This window comes from Mchenga conophoros, linkage group LG1, assembly GCF_057382185.1.
Source record: "Mchenga conophoros isolate Kocher_MC1m ecotype Shallow Benthic linkage group LG1, M_conophoros_male_GT1.1, whole genome shotgun sequence".
In the NCBI taxonomy this organism is placed as follows: domain Eukaryota; kingdom Metazoa; phylum Chordata; class Actinopteri; order Cichliformes; family Cichlidae; genus Mchenga; species Mchenga conophoros.
In genome coordinates this window covers 1,632,935-1,652,045 of record NC_140526.1, presented here as the reverse complement: position 1 = coordinate 1,652,045, position 19,111 = coordinate 1,632,935, and the positions used below count along the sequence as shown (strand labels likewise).

Sequence of the window (19,111 nt, the reverse complement as noted above, 5' to 3'; positions counted from 1 at the left end):
ACCGGTCGCAGCAGATGGCCCCGCCCCTCCCCGAGCCTGGTTCTGCCGGAGGTTTCTTCCTGTTAAAAGGGAGTTTTTCCTTCCCACTGTCGCCAGGTGCTTGCTGATAGGGGGTCAAATGATTGTTGGCTCCCTATCAGCTAACTGAAGCATGTACATGACAAAAGTTTGAAGACGCTGAAAGATGTTTGAAGGTATAAAAAGAACTTTGATGTTTGTGACTGAAGCAGCGTTTGGCCATCACGCGTCCTCGCCAGAGCTGCTCGTGCACGTTTGTGAGCTGCAGCAGTCTCTGCACAGTCAGGCTTGTTTCACTCAGCTCAGATCACTGACCCAGATCAAGACAGTCCCGACCTACAGGTTTATGGCATCGGCACTTCTGTCCTGTTTACAGTAAAATACATTTACAGTGTTTCTCGCTGGGAGTGACTTTCATTTGAACGCTTGAGTCACAGAACGACTTAGCAAGAAAGCGTGATTAAGACACACATGAGATGAGATACCACTTCTCTTTAAACACCATCACGTCAGGGTTTGAATGACTCAGCTGTTGTGTTGTGTCCCTGATGTGGGGCGGTGTTTGTGTTGTTGAGCGTCGCTCTGCCGAGTCGATGTTATCAGGAACCTCTTATGTTTCTTTCTGCAAGGACGAGTTAAACATAATTTAATATTGCACAACAGCAAGAAAAGTTTCCTTCACACTCTTTGTTGTTGTTCTGTCATATAAAGTCAAAACTTTATCACAGCCATCACCTTTAAAAAATGCAAATACCTCCAACTCCTAATAAAAAATAATAATAATAATAAGATGAATCCACGAAATATTTTAAACGTGTTATATATAAAACCACTAGTTCATAAACGTAATATTACAAATGGAACCTCCAGTCATCCACCCATTCACACACTGGTGATGGCAGCTACATTGTAGCCACAGCCACCCTGGGGCGCACTGACAGGCGAGGCTGCCGGACACTGGCGCCACCGGGCCCTCTGACCACCACCAGTAGGCAACGGGTGAAGTGTCTCGCCCAAGGACACAACGACCGAGACTGTCCAAGCCGGGGCTCGAACCGGCAACCTTCCGATTACACGACGACCTCCCAACTCTTGAGCTACGATGGCCCCTACTGTTATCTTTAGCCGGCTAATCATCAGCTGTCACACATCTAATCTGATCAGTATTGGAAATAAATGAACATGTCTATGATCATATATGGAGAGAATGCCAAGAGTGTGCAAAGCAAAGGGCAGCTATTCTTAAGAACTCTGAACTCTGAAATGATATTTCACAGGTTTTTGTTTATGAAATTTCATTTTATGAACATAAAGAAAAACCATTGAATGATACGGTGAGTTCAAACCTTTGCCTGGTAGTTTACATAAAACTCATTGCTATTTATTTTTAATGAATTAACTCTAAATTTATGAGGGTGCATCCACTTTGTGAAAGATGTAATTAAACACTACTTGATGTATATCTTTTAATATTAATGTGTCCCTGAGCGTTTGATCACTTGCAGAGTTGACATTTTTAAATACTACTACCGGTACTAATATTTTGATCGCCTACAGTTTCTTTCCTTTAAGTCGTGCTGTGACGTCGTGCGCTCGTGCTTCTGCAGAACCTCCTTCAGCCTGACGCTCACTTTGAGGAAAGGGCCGAGTCCCCTCATAGAGCTGCAGGGCGCTCTATCACTGACTCCCAGAGAACATGATAACATGCACACAAGGTTCACATGGGCTGGCGTCATGTGAACTGTAGGTGCAGCTGTTAGAGATGTAAGAGTCTTCAGTAGGTGATTTGTTTAACGCGCACAGGTCGGCCTCAGCGCACCACGATCCTTTGTGCTTTTGCTTTACGCTCAGTGTTTCATGGATCCTAAAACACACTGCACAGCTTTCCTGTTCTTAGACACCAAAACACAAACTGAGACTTTATTCACCACAAAAGTTGAGAAATTCCTGCGTTAAAGCAGCCGAAACTGGAAAGAAGCCAAGTGACAAAATAAAAGAAGAGCTTCATGAAGTGTGACAGAAAACAAAGCAGGACATGACTCGGCTTCAGATAAACAGCATGAAATAAAAACTAAGTGGAGAATGAGTGAAGGAGGCCTGCAGAGTCGCACGCTGTGCTGCTGCAGCTTCTGCTGACTAATACTAAAGATTATTAATTATCTCAAATCTCAGGGAAGCAGGAAGATTAAAGGTGGTGTTTTTTTAGCTTCTTCCTCTTCTTCATGCTGCCAAAAACCCATGAAGGCGTCTCTGGAAGTTTGGGAAGATTTCCCGCTGCTCTTTGTTTTGCTCTTACCGTAACTCTGCTGACCTGCATACGTCTCGCGTCCTAGAAGGAAGAATAATTAAATAGATGAAAAGATAAACAGTGAAGGGGATGTTTGACAGCATTTCACAGACGCTCGACCGGTCTGACGGTAACCTGCTGCTGTGCGAGGCGGGCGTGCCCGTCAGCTCACTGGATTTATAGCTTTTAGTTGCAGCAGGCCAGCTACAGGCGGGAAAATGCCAACAAATGTGATGCATGAATGTAAAACTGTCCGGTCGTTCAGTGATGACGTGACGAATCCTACTTCCGGGCCTAAAGTAGTCTGCGTTTAATATGGCTTTTGTGTTGTTAACATGTTTAATGTTATGTATTTTCTTCTATTTGATCTCAAAAAGCTCCTAAAACAGTCAGTGATCACTGTTGACCTCCCTCGGCTTTTATTACCGCTAATCATTTATTTAAGCTCAGTTTTTAAAACCTTACGATGTAACTACAGCCCAGCCCATGCAGCAGTATATGAATGACTAACCTCGTATTGTGGATGGATTATCTCAGTTGTTCTCCTGGCTGAAGTTTGGTCCTTTTACAGCATCCTGCCATGCGATTACATTTGTTCCTGACCACCGAGAACACTCACGTTAACTTTTATCGAGTGGAAAAAAAGTTAGCTTGTTTATATTATGCTAACATAGCTGTGTCGCTAGCGGTCACGTAGCACATCATTATATACCAGCTAGCCCAACTTCAGTAACCCTACAAACGTCACTGCTGTTTAGTTTCCTGTCTTCATTTATGTTGGAAGTGATAACAGAGCTGTACGTTTGAATTTGTTTCCAAACCCCCGCAGTCAGGACATGCTATATTGTATTTAGATAGAAGCTAGCGAGCTAACTCCCTGCTAACTTCTAACTCCGTTAAATGTCATAAATTCCGTTTTCATGGATGCCTGGATGTTAAACTCAATTGTTACACCTGGTAGAGCAGAACGCTGATCATTTTATTAAAGATGAAAGACTTTAGACAGTTTTTAACTCTCAGTAATGCCATAGTGATCGTTTGATATATGGACCTGCAGCGGAGTTTAGAAGAAGAAGAAAGTGTGTACTTTATTGAGCCCCGTAGGGAAATTCCTTTCTGCATTTAACCCATTCACTCAGTGAAGCAGTGGGCAGCCATTGGGCGCCCGGGGAGCAGTGTGTAGGGACGGTACCTTGCTCAGGGGTACCTCAGGGTAGCTGTTAAGGGGAATCGAACCCCCGACCTTCCGATCATGGGGCAACCACTCTACCTACTGAGCTGTCCCTGTTTAGGCCCAGACACGGCTAGTGACGTCAGACTTAACGACCAGATAGTGCAGAAAAAAAAAGTTCTTTAAAAATGTTCTCTAGCAAAATGCTAATTTGCTAATAGCATAATAGTACGGCACAGTGGAACAGTGGGTAGCACTGTTACCTCACAACAAGAAGGTCCTGAGTTCGATTCCACCACGTAAACTGCGCACAGGTCTTTCATGGAGCACTCTCCATGTGATCTTTATATTAAGTATACTGAAGCAGTCTGTAAGTCAGTTTAAATAATGTTATTTTTTAATTTCATGGAGAATCAATATTTCCCCGTCTTACGTTGTATTTTTGGGGCGTATTATGGGGATTATAACTTTTTAGATATTTTTCATTATTATTTTACATCGTTCGTTATGTTTTATGATGGATGTTCCTTAATTCAAATGTTTTATTTCACCGATCTAAATGCGATAAAGAAAAAAAAATTCTACATTTATGTATTTGTAGTTAAATAATTTGCATTGAAATAAAAAAAACACTATAATTCAGTTTCACTGCAGAGGCTGTGTTATAAAGTTTTACAACTTTATTGCACAAATGTTGCAGAAACGCATATTTTCACTGCTTATAGATCAAATTCAGTGCTATTAAAACATTCACACTCAGGCTGTGCTGAGGCTCGCCTGCTCCACACTCTTCAGACGGTCGAGTTTCCCACTGAACTAAGAGACGTTTCATTTTCCTGAAAACGGCTGATAAATGTCAGCTGTGCCATGAAGCTGGGAACTGTGGACAACAGCTGCTCAGCTCAGTTATATTCAGTTTAATATTGTGCCAAATGACACCTCAAGGGCATTTATAAGGTCGAGTTCTACACTCGTACAGAGAGGACCGGGCAGCCGTCTGAGGAAGGCAGGGAGGTTAGACTGGATAGACTGGAACCATTAAAGTAGGTGTTAAGGTTCAAAATATTGGGGATGGAGACAAGAGAAAAGACCACAATAACAACACTGGTCCGGCCGGGTTGAGTCAAACGATGATTTTAATGATCACACGCGTGGGAGATGGACACTGATGCAGACAGCCTCAAAATCTCAAAATGGTGGAGCATTGCTCAAACTTTTATAGCCTCTGGTGCCTCCACCTTATCATAAAAGCCTAAACATTCACATGCTCTCTCTCACACAGCGCCTGAGCTACGACCTTGGCTCCCTGTTTATCTGCTCCTGCTGAAATGGGGCAGAAAACTCCAGCACACTCTGTTCTCTTCTACTCAGACAAATTAGATTTCTTATAACTCAGCAGTATAATGCATCATAAAACAATATCATTCATTCACAACAAGTCAGCAGTTTAACTAATGTAATAGTTATCAGCTTCTTCTAATTCAGGAGAATAATGCAAACTAAAACTACATAATAATTCACAATCTTTAATTAGGGGTATAACATGGCATAAAATAATATTATAATCTAACATAGGTTATTGGCACAAACTGGTGCCCAGGCTCAGAAAAGTCCCCAGAGTGGATGTTACGCACCTTTCAGCCCACAGACACCGCCTGGAGCTGTTTTGGTAAACGCCACTGTTCCGCATCGTTATCGCTTTGTTTAACCCTTCTTACAAGTTCAGGCTTTGATTGCTGCGCGAGAGCTGTTTGGATCATGTGGGTGAAAAAGCAAACACAGAAATCTCCGGGAATAACCTGACGGAGCGATAGCACGCAGGTTTCACCCACCTCACATTTCCCCCAAATATTTAACGAGCATATTAGAAACTGTGTGTGTGTGTGTGTGTGTGTGTGTGTGTGAATGAGGGTTGTAGTAAAATTGAAAGAGTCGTTGCTGAGGAGAAACGGCCCACAGAAGCTTCAGTCTGTTCACCGTGTTAGAGCGCTCTCCATGTGCTCTGTGGGTCTGAGCTGTGAACTGTGCCAACAGCAGCACGGCCTCACTTTGTACAGACAAACCTCAGAGCTGCAACCTTTAAACTGTGTTTACACGTTACTGCAGTGATCGCAGCACTTTTACAAACACATCTGCAATCAGCCACACTCACTTCCTCTTGTACAAATTCTTGTCTTTCTCCAAATTCAAGTGAAGCTCTGCCCCCTTTGCTTCTTACACAAGTCTTGTTTTGGAAAGCCCCATGACGTCACCAGAGCATTCAAAAGCAGCCTCTGGGCTCCTGACCTCATCAGAAAAACGAGAAGCCCTTCGAGCTCACACCTACAGAGGCGTGGAGCTGCCGGTACGAGCGCTCTGACTGCTGGATTTAACGGCGACTGCTGACATGGATCAACTGTCTGATCAGGAGAACTGGGACCGGGTCCAGGCTGTGGCCAACTCCTTTGGGCCAGCGGGGAAGTTGTTGCTTCAGTCAGGTCGGGTTCTGGTCGGAGAGGGCAAGCTGGTAAAGCAGAGCCGCAAAAAGCGGCAGGCCAAAGCCTTCTTCCTCTTCAACGACGTGCTGGTGTACGGCAGCATCGTGCTGAACGGCCGCTGGCACAAAAAGCTCAAGGTTACCCCTCTAGGTGAGCAACCGATCCTCCTCTGCACATCGCTGAATCCAGCTGTGTGAAAAGCAGACAGCGTGGCGGGCAGAGACAGGTAGATGCTGCAGGTGGAGCAGGAGGTGCTGCACCGCCTGCAGTCTGTCTCTGACCGCTGCAGCAGGCTGCAGTAAACACTTTTCTTTTCGTTCAAAGCGTGCACACCTTTGTTTCCCGCACTAACGTGCCCTTCTTCTTCTTCTTCTTCTTCTTCTTCAGAGGACATCCTGCTGGAGGACCTGGAGGACGGCGTCAGGATGAAGAACCAGTGGCTGATCCGCACGCCCAGGAAGTCTTTCTACGTTTCCGCCGCCTCCTACGAGGAGAAGCGAGCCTGGATCGAGCACATCGAGGAGTGCAAGGGCAGAGTGACGCAGGGCGGTGACCGGAGGCTGGACTTTGCCAACACCTGGATCCCAGACCAGGCCTCCGCCGTCTGCATGCGCTGCTCCAGCAAGTTCACCGGGACCCGCCGCCGACACCACTGCAGAAAATGCGGCTTCCTGGTGTGCGGCCCGTGCTCCAGGAAGCGAGCGGTCATCGCACACATCGACTCCACTAAGCAGCTGAGAGTCTGTAAACCGTGTTACTTGAGTCTGGGGGTGGAGCTCCCCGAGCTGACCCGTCAGAGGTGGGACAGCGGCGGGAAGTCGGACGAAGACGAGCTGGAATGCTACAGCGAGGAAGAGGAGGCGGAGCACAGCCTGGAGGAGGAGGACCCCAGCAGGTGGATGGACTCCTGGTCCCCTTACACCTACATCAATCCAGAGCACATCAGGCCCCAAACATAGAGCCACGCTCGGCGCTGGACTCTGGGCCTTTGTGTCACACGTGGACTCAGTGCTGCGCAGCTGCGCGTGACACGCTCTGCACGCACTCTATTTATGACACCATGTTATTTATGTTTCATGAAACACCTGCTGCTCTTCTCTTTGTGCACAAACACTACTGTGAAGCTGTTCTCGTCTCTCAGACGTCGCTCTGACCTGCTGCGTTTCCCTCAGCCGTCCTGTGTGTGTGTGTGTGTGTGTGTGTGTGTGTGTGTGTGTGTGTGTGTGTGTGTGTGTGTGTGTGTGTGTGTGCGTGCGTGCGTGTGTGCGTGTGTGTGTGTGTGAGAACATGTGAACCACTGAAATAACAACGAACAATAAAGAATTCAATAAGAGAATCTTTGTCTGTGCTTTTCTCTCAGGATGGTTAAACGACTCTGAAATACTTGAAGACGTTTGAACTTTACACTTATTCTCGTCCCAATCAGCACATTTACACAAGACTTCCTGTTAGTCAAACTCTCACTGTGCCACAGATTGATCCTACACAAACATCTGCAGACAGATGGCCCAGTGAAGATGGGATTGATTATCCATCCATTCGCTTCCGCTTGTCCTTTTCAGGGTCGCGGGGGGCGCTGGAGCCTATCCCAGCTGTCATAGGGCGAGAGGCGGGGTACACCCTGGACAGGTCGCCAGTCTGTCGCAGGGCCAACACACAGGGACAGACAACCATTCACACTCACATTCACTCGCACATTCACACCTAGTGTCAATTTGGATTATCCAATTAACCTATCCCCACAAGCTGCATGTCTTTGGACGGTGGGAGGAAGCCGGAGTACCCGGAGGGAACCCACGCAATGGGATTATTCATTAGAATATTATTTTGTATCTCCAGGTTGATCATTTGACCCTAAACCATGAAAACATCCTTTGGCTTCAATTCAGTTTTATTCATTCAGCGCCGAATCACAACAACAGTCGCCTCAGCGTGCTTCATGTGCTAAGGTAACACCCCGACAATCATACAGGGAAACTCCAACAAGCTTCCGGTTAAAAGATGAGCTTCCCAACATTAGGTATTAGTTATGTGTCCCCCGAGTCAGGGTTTAATGGGGCTTTATAATTACAGTGTACTTATATTTACCTACAAGTATTTACAGTACTTTAAAGATCTGAATCATTTCATGGTAACTTTGTGGAAAAACAACAATATTTCCGCATCTTACATCATAAGCACGCTGTACTTTTTCACGACAATGGCCGTATTATAAGTTCAACCTTGTCGAGCTTCCAGGTAGTTTAGCTGAATGGAGACGCTCTTCCTGAAAGTTTGAACAATGATTATGAAAGAAACAAATGAGACGGTATTTATAGTTTCCTTGTAAGCTGATAAGGGAGAACAGTCCTTATCACATTATGTTGTTCTTTCACATCAACATCAAAAATTAAAGATGCAATAATGAATCAATAAATAAAGATATAAAAATGCAGGATTAATATGGCCCACACCCTGACAGGCACATAGTTACAAAGTAACTTAAGGAGAAATTGTTTCTCTGCAACATCACTTAGAATTACTCAAGCAGTATCTAAAGTTACTTACAACATAATTGTAACTGCAACCGAGCTCCTAATGCTCGTCATGAAAAACCGGTTGAACAACAGTTTTACACAGTGCTGCCCATGCACGCCGCTGGCGTTTGCTTTGTAGAAAACATGTTTGCAGGCACGACCATAATCGAAGGTTTTGTTTATTTCAGTAGATCTCAAAGTCGATGAGATTTCAGGGAAATACCAGGATGTTAAGAGGAACTGCTGGCTCGGTGAAACCACCAAACCAATCGACTGTGAATAACGACAACAACCTTTCACCTACAATACAAACAGCTGACTGCCAAGGGCTCACATTACCTGCAGGACCTTCACTCTTCACTGGTTTTAGAGCTTGTGTTGCTTTTATTTTACCTGCATGGTTTCAAGCAAAGTTAGCATTAAATCTAACAGCTGGCCCCGCCCCTCCCTGAGCCTGGTTCTTCCTGTTAAAAGAGAGTTTTTCCTTCCCACTGTCGCTCATATGATTGTCGGGGTGTTACTCACCGAGCCAGCAGTTCCTCTTAACATCCTGGTATTTCCCTGAAATCTCATCGACTTTGAGATCTACTGAAATAAACAAAACCTTCGATTATGGTCGTGCCTGCAAACATGTTTTCTACAAAGCAAACGCCAGCGGCGTGCATGGGCAGCACTGTGTAAAACTGTTGTTCAACCGGTTTTTCATGACGAGCATTAGGAGCTCGGTTGCAGTTACAATTATGTTGTAAGTAACTTTAGATACTGCTTGAGTAATTCTAAGTGATGTTGCAGAGAAACAATTTCTCCTTAAGTTACTTTGTAACTATGTGCCTGTCAGGGTGTGGGCCATATTAATCCTGCATTTTTATATCTTTATTTATTGATTCATTATTGCATCTTTAATTTTTGATGTTGATGTGAAAGAACAACATAATGTGATAAGGACTGTTCTCCCTTATCAGCTTACAAGGAAACTATAAATACCGTCTCATTTGTTTCTTTCATAATCATTGTTCAAACTTTCAGGAAGAGCGTCTCCGTTCAGCTAAACTACCTGGAAGCTCGACAAGGTTGAACTTATAATACGGCCATTGTCGTGAAAAAGTACAGCGTGCTTATGATGTAAGACGCGGAAATATTGTTGTTTTTCCACAAAGTTACCATGAAATGATTCAGATCTTTAAAGTACTGTAAATACTTGTAGGTAAATATAAGTACACTGTAATTATAAAGCCCCATTAAACCCTGACTCGGGGGACACATAACTAATACCTAATGTTGGGAAGCTCATCTTTTAACCGGAAGCTTGTTGGAGTTTCCCTGTATGATTGTCGGGGTGTTACCTTAGCACATGAAGCACGCTGAGGCGACTGTTGTTGTGATTCGGCGCTGAATGAATAAAACTGAATTGAAGCCAAAGGATGTTTTCATGGTTTAGGGTCAAATGATCAACCTGGAGATACAAAATAATATTCTAATGAATAATCCCATTGCGTGGGTTCCCTCCGGGTACTCCGGCTTCCTCCCACCGTCCAAAGACATGCAGCTTGTGGGGACAGGTTAATTGGATAATCCAAATTGTCACTAGGTGTGAATGTGAGTGTGAATGGTTGTCTGTCCCTGTGTGTTGGCCCTGCGACAGACTGGCGACCTGTCCAGGGTGTACCCCGCCTCTCGCCCTATGACAGCTGGGATAGGCTCCAGCGCCCCCCGCGACCCTGAAAAGGACAAGCGGAAGCGAATGGATGGATGGATAATCAATCCCATCTTCACTGGGCCATCTGTCTGCAGATGTTTGTGTAGGATCAATCTGTGGCACAGTGAGAGTTTGACTAACAGGAAGTCTTGTGTAAATGTGCTGATTGGGACGAGAATAAGTGTAAAGTTCAAACGTCTTCAAGTATTTCAGAGTCGTTTAACCATCCTGAGAGAAAAGCACAGACAAAGATTCTCTTATTGAATTCTTTATTGTTCGTTGTTATTTCAGTGGTTCACATGTTCTCACACGCACGCACGCACGCACGCACGCACGCACACACACGCACACACACACACACGCACACACACACACACACACACACACACACACACACACACACACTGGACGGCTGAGGGAAACGCAGCAGGTCAGAGCGACGTCTGAGAGACGAGAACAGCTTCACAGTAGTGTTTGTGCACAAAGAGAAGAGCAGCAGGTGTTTCATGAAACATAAATAACATGGTGTCATAAATAGAGTGCGTGCAGAGCGTGTCACGCGCAGCTGCGCAGCACTGAGTCCACGTGTGACACAAAGGCCCAGAGTCCAGCGCCGAGCGTGGCTCTATGTTTGGGGCCTGATGTGCTCTGGATTGATGTAGGTGTAAGGGGACCAGGAGTCCATCCACCTGCTGGGGTCCTCCTCCTCCAGGCTGTGCTCCGCCTCCTCTTCCTCGCTGTAGCATTCCAGCTCGTCTTCGTCCGACTTCCCGCCGCTGTCCCACCTCTGACGGGTCAGCTCGGGGAGCTCCACCCCCAGACTCAAGTAACACGGTTTACAGACTCTCAGCTGCTTAGTGGAGTCGATGTGTGCGATGACCGCTCGCTTCCTGGAGCACGGGCCGCACACCAGGAAGCCGCATTTTCTGCAGTGGTGTCGGCGGCGGGTCCCGGTGAACTTGCTGGAGCAGCGCATGCAGACGGCGGAGGCCTGGTCTGGGATCCAGGTGTTGGCAAAGTCCAGCCTCCGGTCACCGCCCTGCGTCACTCTGCCCTTGCACTCCTCGATGTGCTCGATCCAGGCTCGCTTCTCCTCGTAGGAGGCGGCGGAAACGTAGAAAGACTTCCTGGGCGTGCGGATCAGCCACTGGTTCTTCATCCTGACGCCGTCCTCCAGGTCCTCCAGCAGGATGTCCTCTGAAGAAGAAGAAGAAGAAGGGCACGTTAGTGCGGGAAACAAAGGTGTGCACGCTTTGAACGAAAAGAAAAGTGTTTACTGCAGCCTGCTGCAGCGGTCAGAGACAGACTGCAGGCGGTGCAGCACCTCCTGCTCCACCTGCAGCATCTACCTGTCTCTGCCCGCCACGCTGTCTGCTTTTCACACAGCTGGATTCAGCGATGTGCAGAGGAGGATCGGTTGCTCACCTAGAGGGGTAACCTTGAGCTTTTTGTGCCAGCGGCCGTTCAGCACGATGCTGCCGTACACCAGCACGTCGTTGAAGAGGAAGAAGGCTTTGGCCTGCCGCTTTTTGCGGCTCTGCTTTACCAGCTTGCCCTCTCCGACCAGAACCCGACCTGACTGAAGCAACAACTTCCCCGCTGGCCCAAAGGAGTTGGCCACAGCCTGGACCCGGTCCCAGTTCTCCTGATCAGACAGTTGATCCATGTCAGCAGTCGCCGTTAAATCCAGCAGTCAGAGCGCTCGTACCGGCAGCTCCACGCCTCTGTAGGTGTGAGCTCGAAGGGCTTCTCGTTTTTCTGATGAGGTCAGGAGCCCAGAGGCTGCTTTTGAATGCTCTGGTGACGTCATGGGGCTTTCCAAAACAAGACTTGTGTAAGAAGCAAAGGGGGCAGAGCTTCACTTGAATTTGGAGAAAGACAAGAATTTGTACAAGAGGAAGTGAGTGTGGCTGATTGCAGATGTGTTTGTAAAAGTGCTGCGATCACTGCAGTAACGTGTAAACACAGTTTAAAGGTTGCAGCTCTGAGGTTTGTCTGTACAAAGTGAGGCCGTGCTGCTGTTGGCACAGTTCACAGCTCAGACCCACAGAGCACATGGAGAGCGCTCTAACACGGTGAACAGACTGAAGCTTCTGTGGGCCGTTTCTCCTCAGCAACGACTCTTTCAATTTTACTACAACCCTCATTCAACCATTCACACACACACACACACACACACACACACACACACACACACACACACAGTTTCTAATATGCTCGTTAAATATTTGGGGGAAATGTGAGGTGGGTGAAACCTGCGTGCTATCGCTCCGTCAGGTTATTCCCGGAGATTTCTGTGTTTGCTTTTTCACCCACATGATCCAAACAGCTCTCGCGCAGCAATCAAAGCCTGAACTTGTAAGAAGGGTTAAACAAAGCGATAACGATGCGGAACAGTGGCGTTTACCAAAACAGCTCCAGGCGGTGTCTGTGGGCTGAAAGGTGCGTAACATCCACTCTGGGGACTTTTCTGAGCCTGGGCACCAGTTTGTGCCAATAACCTACTTTAATGGTTCCAGTCTAACCTCCCTGCCTTCCTCAGACGGCTGCCCGGTCCTCTCTGTACGAGTGTAGAACTCGACCTTATAAATGCCCTTGAGGTGTCATTTGGCACAATATTAAACTGAATATAACTGAGCTGAGCAGCTGTTGTCCACAGTTCCCAGCTTCATGGCACAGCTGACATTTATCAGCCGTTTTCAGGAAAATGAAACGTCTCTTAGTTCAGTGGGAAACTCGACCGTCTGAAGAGTGTGGAGCAGGCGAGCCTCAGCACAGCCTGAGTGTGAATGTTTTAATAGCACTGAATTTGATCTATAAGCAGTGAAAATATGCGTTTCTGCAACATTTGTGCAATAAAGTTGTAAAACTTTATAACACAGCCTCTGCAGTGAAACTGAATTATAGTGTTTTTTTTATTTCAATGCAAATTATTTAACTACAAATACATAAATGTAGAATTTTTTTTCTTTATCGCATTTAGATCGGTGAAATAAAACATTTGAATTAAGGAACATCCATCATAAAACATAACGAACGATGTAAAATAATAATGAAAAATATCTAAAAAGTTATAATCCCCATAATACGCCCCAAAAATACAACGTAAGACGGGGAAATATTGATTCTCCATGAAATTAAAAAATAACATTATTTAAACTGACTTACAGACTGCTTCAGTATACTTAATATAAAGATCAGTTTCTATAGTAATCTGATACAGTTCTGTTTAATAAGGAGGCTTTACTGAAACCAAGAGGATCCAGCCTCTGACATGTGGTTAATACTACAGTTTGTAAAAATCCAGAAACACTAAAACAGCCGTACACGTAACATGAACTCTGACCTCCTGCAGAGCCACACTTCCACTGATCCTCCCCATGTGAATAGATCAGAATAGATCTCTGTTACAAACTGGTATTCCCCTGAGACTTTGTAGTGAGAAATAAAAATAGTTTGTGGGCTGAGGCTGCGATCGAACCGTCAAACCAGTTTGTCTGTTTCTGGAACAGCTGGATGACTAAACGGTGCAAAGCTGGAAGGAACCAGGAGGAAGAATTAGCTGCAGATTTACTCCGACAGTCTAACTGTGCTTTATTGAAACCAATTAAACCTTTCACACCGTTAAACTGGGCCAAACTGGGAGCCAGGGGTGTCAAACATAAGGGGCCTTATGTTTGACACCCCTGCACGTGCTGCACGGCCCTCCCTGCTCTGCACAGCTGTACAGATGCAGATGATGATGTTACAAAAAAATAAAAATAATTCCTGCATGTGGGAAACGGACGACATGGCAACACGCCATCAAAGGTAACGGGAGTGGGTTTACTGCCGTGGACTACTTTCAAACAGGAAATGACGGATATTCAACCTCAGCTTTAAAGTTTACATGAATATAGATTTTACAGCAGTTACGCGCGTGCGTGCGTGTGTGTGTGTGTGTGTGTGTGTGATGGATGCACGTTCACCAGCGAGGCTCCTGCGCAGCACGCTGCTGAGATTTCTGATAAACAAGAAGGAAACGATGACAGCGACAGTTTTACAAACACGTGGTCAGCAGCTCTCACACTCCTTCACTTCTTCTTTCCCAAAGAAGATTTCAACAGAAAGGAAATCAAACGTGTAACTTTGTTCCAGAGAAAATCGAGCTTCTCCTTCAGAGACGCGTGGAAGGGCGTAAAGCGTCGAGGGTCACATGCAGCCCACTGTGATCTGAAGTGAAAGCGGCCTGCTGTCAGTGTGACAGTTTCACCACACGTTTGATTCCTGAGGTGTCAGAATAAGAAAAACAAGTTTCCAACATTTCTACACAGTAAAGAAATCTGTCAGCACGACTGCAGGAAACGTTTACAATGACAGGAAGCTGGCAGCTGATTGGCCGGGCTGTCCTCTAAACATAAAGTTTATTGTTTCATTTACATATGGATGTTTTTCTTTATGTGGATAATTGTGAAAAACAGACATTTCTCATGTGACCTATGTGTGACCTGACGTGCATCTCCTGATAAATCTGTAACTACATGATGGCTCGACGGAGCCGCAACGCTTGACGGGGCGGTTCCTCCTCTGGGTGTAAATAAAACTATATGATCCACAGTCCTGTAATAATAACGGGGCGACCGTGGCTCAAGAGTTGGGCGTTCGTCGTGTAATCGGAAGGTTGACGGTTCGAGTCTCGGTCGTTGTGTCTTTGGGCGAGACACTTCACCCGTTCCCTGCTGGTGGTGGTCAGGGGGCCCGGTGGCGCCAGTGTCCGGCAGCCTCGCCTCTGTCAGGTGGCTGTAGCTACAACGTAGCTGCCATCACCAGTGGATGATTGTGTAAAGCGCTACGCCATTTACCAATCCTGCCCTCAAAGTTCTCGTACTAATGAGGGGGTCATGTATACAGTTGACTCACTGCCGTGTTACTTCAAATTGGATGTGAGCCACTGTTTATTCACCCCCGAATGTCAGTCTGTGTTTTTATTTCTGGGAGAACTTTCTGATTGAAACCGAGGACGTCCTGATGTCTGAGGCCGAGAAGCTGCAGAGAGGCTGACAGTAGGAACAGAGGCTCGGTGAAGTTTTGCAGCTGCACCGAGCGACGTGCAGATCACTCCTGGATGCAGTCGCGCCTTTGAAGCAATCCTGCAGGGATGTTGCGCCAACAGGCTGATGAAGTTTCTGCCTGATTCTTTGGAAAGTGGAGCAATGCCGTGTACGATTTCAACAGGTGGCATTTACAATAACGGCTCTCCAGCTGGTGATTTATTTCAGTGACGTCCTGGTCTCTGACTGAGGCCACAACGTCTCAGAACAAACACTCGGGCTCCGTGAGTCTCTACCGCAGTAAAGTGAGCCGTCATTTGTGAGCCGCGGTCAAGCCAGCCGCGTCTTATCCGCCGCATAAATTTCCTTGCGCTTTTACACCAGTCTTTACGGTAGCGCCTTATGTGCCGATTGAAAGCCTATACCCGCGCGCGCACACAAATTACAATGAAACAGCCCAATACAGTCAATACAATTATGGAAATTTCAGAAATTCATTAAAAATCATCCTGAGTAGTTGAGGTCCAACTTTCAACACATCCCTCCTCCGGGACACCTACCGTACCTGTGTGCCAAGTTTCATCTCAATCTGCTGCATCAATAATTGTTTAATATTGATGGATCAAAAGTGCTGCTGAGAGAGTCATGACAGGGACTATAAAGAGGCAGCATATTTGCTTGTCTTCACTGACTCGCTTTGAAATCCAGATTTTAATTTTGGAATATTAGGTGTACTTGTGGTTCCTATAGAATTTTAATGTTGAACAGGAATCAGAGTCTTCATCTCTCAGACCTCTCTTCTGTGGATGCAGCTCACATCATTCTGTACAATACGATAATTTTTAATTCTACAACTGTTTATAACCTGCATAGTTCACATTTCTGTATAGCTGTATATCTCATATTCTGTATAGTTTTTCATATTTATATCCTGTACATAGCTTGTACTCACTACAGCCTGTACATACTTATAGTTATAGAATATTCACAACTTACTTCATACCGTGTACATTATAACATACCATAATAGACCCATTTCTGTAATATACTTACATACCTATATTATTGCTAATATATATTGTAATACATCTATTACAATATATACTTCTGGATGGATGCAAACTGCATTTCGTTGCCTTGTACCTGTGACATGTGCAATGACAATAAAGTCGAATTCTATTCTATATTAATTCAGAAGACAAACACCCGTCTCTGCTTTTGAGCTTAGCATTAAAACCCTCAGTTTTGACAAATAATACAGTTATAGTGGATCAGGTGACCCTGAATCTTCCCTTATTTGTGCTGCAATAAGCCTAGGCTCTTGCTGGCTTCCCATCATGTATGAATTTTTTCCTTCTTTGCTCGTTCTGTGTTTATACACCTCTCTGCATTTCATCATTAGTTAGTATGTATCTCTTGCACAGTGTATATGTTGTCCTATGGCTGTCTCTCCTTGAGCCTGTTTCTGCCAGATGTTTCTACCTCTTCAAATGGAGTTTTTCCTTCCCACTCACACTAAATGTTAGCTCATATGGGTACTTAAATTGTTGGGGTTTTCTTTGTATTATTGTTGTGTTTTTACCCAGCAACATAAAGTGTCTTTATGTGACTGTTGTTGCGATTTGGTGCTGTATAAATAGAATAGAATAGAATAATGTACTTCAGACCGGGAGATTGGCAAAATGTATAAATAGGATGGCGATTAGGGGAATTGGAGACAGCTGTGTAACACAGCAGGGATACATTGGGAATAAGAAGACAGTGGAAGTAAGACTCAACACAAGAGACAAGAGGCCACCAAACTAAAACACAGACTAAGACACACGAGCTTGACACAGACAAAAGCATCAACAGACATGAAGACAAGACTGGCTTTAACACTAGAGTGTTTTCACAAGTCTTCCATCCACTTGTGGAACGCTGAAGAAGAACTACACTTAAAAGCAACATGGAACTGAAAACAAAAGAATACATAATGTAAACATATCATCAAATAATCCAGGACTCACAAGCAATGATATGATGAACAGAACTATAAAGAACAAAGCTGAGAAATGCTTGGTAAACTGACCTAGGACTATGTCATCATGTCATTTTTTAATATCATAGTTAATGTGTCCTGATTTGTAGATAGTGCCATCTTACAAATACCAGGAAATCCAACTGGGTGACAAGCCAGAGTTGTCTGCCCACACACCCACTGACTAGAAAAAGGGTCCAGGACTCTTCAAGCTGGGATACAGGCATCAGAGAAAAAGATGTAAACAGATAGAAAGTCATCAGGAAGGCATAGTCTGTTGTTGCTGCTGCTGTCAGACTTTTTCATTCATCCACTTGTGTCAGACACATACTGAACAGGAATAAACATGACTCACTGCACTCTCACTTTGTATGCCACAATGTTTGCTTAGACACCTGTATGCTTATATTACATTAATGTTAAAACTTGTGTTCCTATGTCTATATATAAGTTTATTTTCATATCTCTATATTAATCTATTTATAGCTCCATTCCCTCACTTCATTTTATACAATTGCTTTGTTCCTGCATGAGAGCTATTTAAAGTGGTTTCACACACAGTGCCTCCAGATGAATACAGAGTTTTGGACAGCAGAGGCTGGAGAGTGGTATTGCTCTCTGTGTGAAAAATAACTACTTATTTGAAATGAAGATGAATGTATGTTGTCAAGGCAAAAAAAAAGGTTTTTCTTTTAAACAGTACATTGCATAATGAGAGTTGGCAGTTCGTCTTGTAATTGGAAGGTTGCCGGTTTGAGCCCCGGCTCCCACAGTCTCGGTCGTTGTGTCCTTGGGCAAGACACTTCATCTAAAACCTACTGGTGATGGCCAGAGGGGCTTTTTTTGTTCTTTTCAGTACATTTTACTCCATGTTCATTTTCATTTTTATGATGTTTCTACTTTTACATAATTCCTCCCACATAGCATAATTGGTATGGCCTGGATCTGTCCCACACAATGTGCTGACACATGGCCTGCGTACCGCAAAGAATGACGGCCCTCTGGTGGCCCAGATCTGGTTTACCAGAGGTGGCCCACACATGCGCCAGCACAAGGCCAGTTGCAGACACACTGCTGGCCCTGTGCTGGCCCAGAACAGTTTCAGCTCTGGCCCCAGATGTCAGCCTAATGTGTACCTTAGCCATGTAAGCCATGTAATAACAACATGTGCTGGAACATAATAGTGCAAAAGTAACATGACGAAACTCTGTTCAGACAGTGAATGGACTGATTCTTATACAGCACTTTTTTACTCACCCATATTACTCAAAGTGCTCTATACAACATGTCACATTCACCCAATCAGGCCAAATGTGGCATGCCATCACATAAACAGTGCCATCTTACCATGCCAGAAGTCAGCCAGCAGTGCCGGCTTGACACCAGATCCAGGCAAGACCCGTCTGCTATGTGGGATGACTTGTTCTTTTGGCGTTTTAGTTGTGGATTATGTTTGGGCTGTGTCTCTTGCCCTTTCAGTATTGTTTTCTTGTGCTTCTAAGTGTCCCTTTGTTTCTTTTTAGGTTATGTAGTATGGGTTAGAGATATTTTGTATGTTGTTTTTGTTTAATAAATCCGCCTTTTGGATTATTCCCTGATGTGCCTGAGTTCTGTTATTTAGTGTCACTTTGAAAGGACACACATCCAGCATTGACATATAATTGTTCTTTCAATTTTTGATAAAGATTACAGTGAATTGAGATGAAACTTGGCCCAGAGGTACGGTAGGTGTCCCGGAGGAGGGATGTGTTGAAAGTTGGACCTCAACTACTCAGGATGATTTTTAATGAATTTCTGAAATTTCCATAATTGTATTGACTGTATTGGGCTGTTTCATTTAAATTTGTGTGCGCGCGTGCGACTGTTCGCGCGCGGGTATAGGCTTTCAATCGGCAT

The 19,111-nt window shown here is 45.0% G+C and overlaps 2 protein-coding genes across 2 annotated transcripts; one reads left to right on the top strand and one right to left on the bottom strand.

Annotated features, from left to right (window-relative positions):
* The first annotated feature begins 5,666 nt into the window (after nt 1–5,666).
* Nucleotides 5,667–7,282, top strand: LOC146582660 (pleckstrin homology domain-containing family F member 2-like). The gene is made up of 2 exons (XM_085271994.1): nt 5,667–6,103; nt 6,341–7,282. The coding sequence occupies exons 1-2, from the start codon at nt 5,863–5,865 to the stop codon at nt 6,910–6,912; spliced, it is 813 nt and encodes a 270-aa protein (XP_085128120.1). The 5' UTR covers nt 5,667–5,862; the 3' UTR covers nt 6,913–7,282.
* Nucleotides 7,283–10,457: 3,175 nt separating this feature from the next.
* plekhf1 (pleckstrin homology domain containing, family F (with FYVE domain) member 1) lies at nt 10,458–12,017 on the bottom strand. Its single transcript, XM_085271865.1, has 2 exons — nt 11,591–12,017; nt 10,458–11,362 (listed from the first exon to the last, which is right to left on the bottom strand). The coding sequence occupies exons 1-2, from the start codon at nt 11,829–11,831 to the stop codon at nt 10,791–10,793; spliced, it is 813 nt and encodes a 270-aa protein (XP_085127991.1). The 5' UTR covers nt 11,832–12,017; the 3' UTR covers nt 10,458–10,790.
* Nucleotides 12,018–19,111: the final 7,094 nt, after the last annotated feature.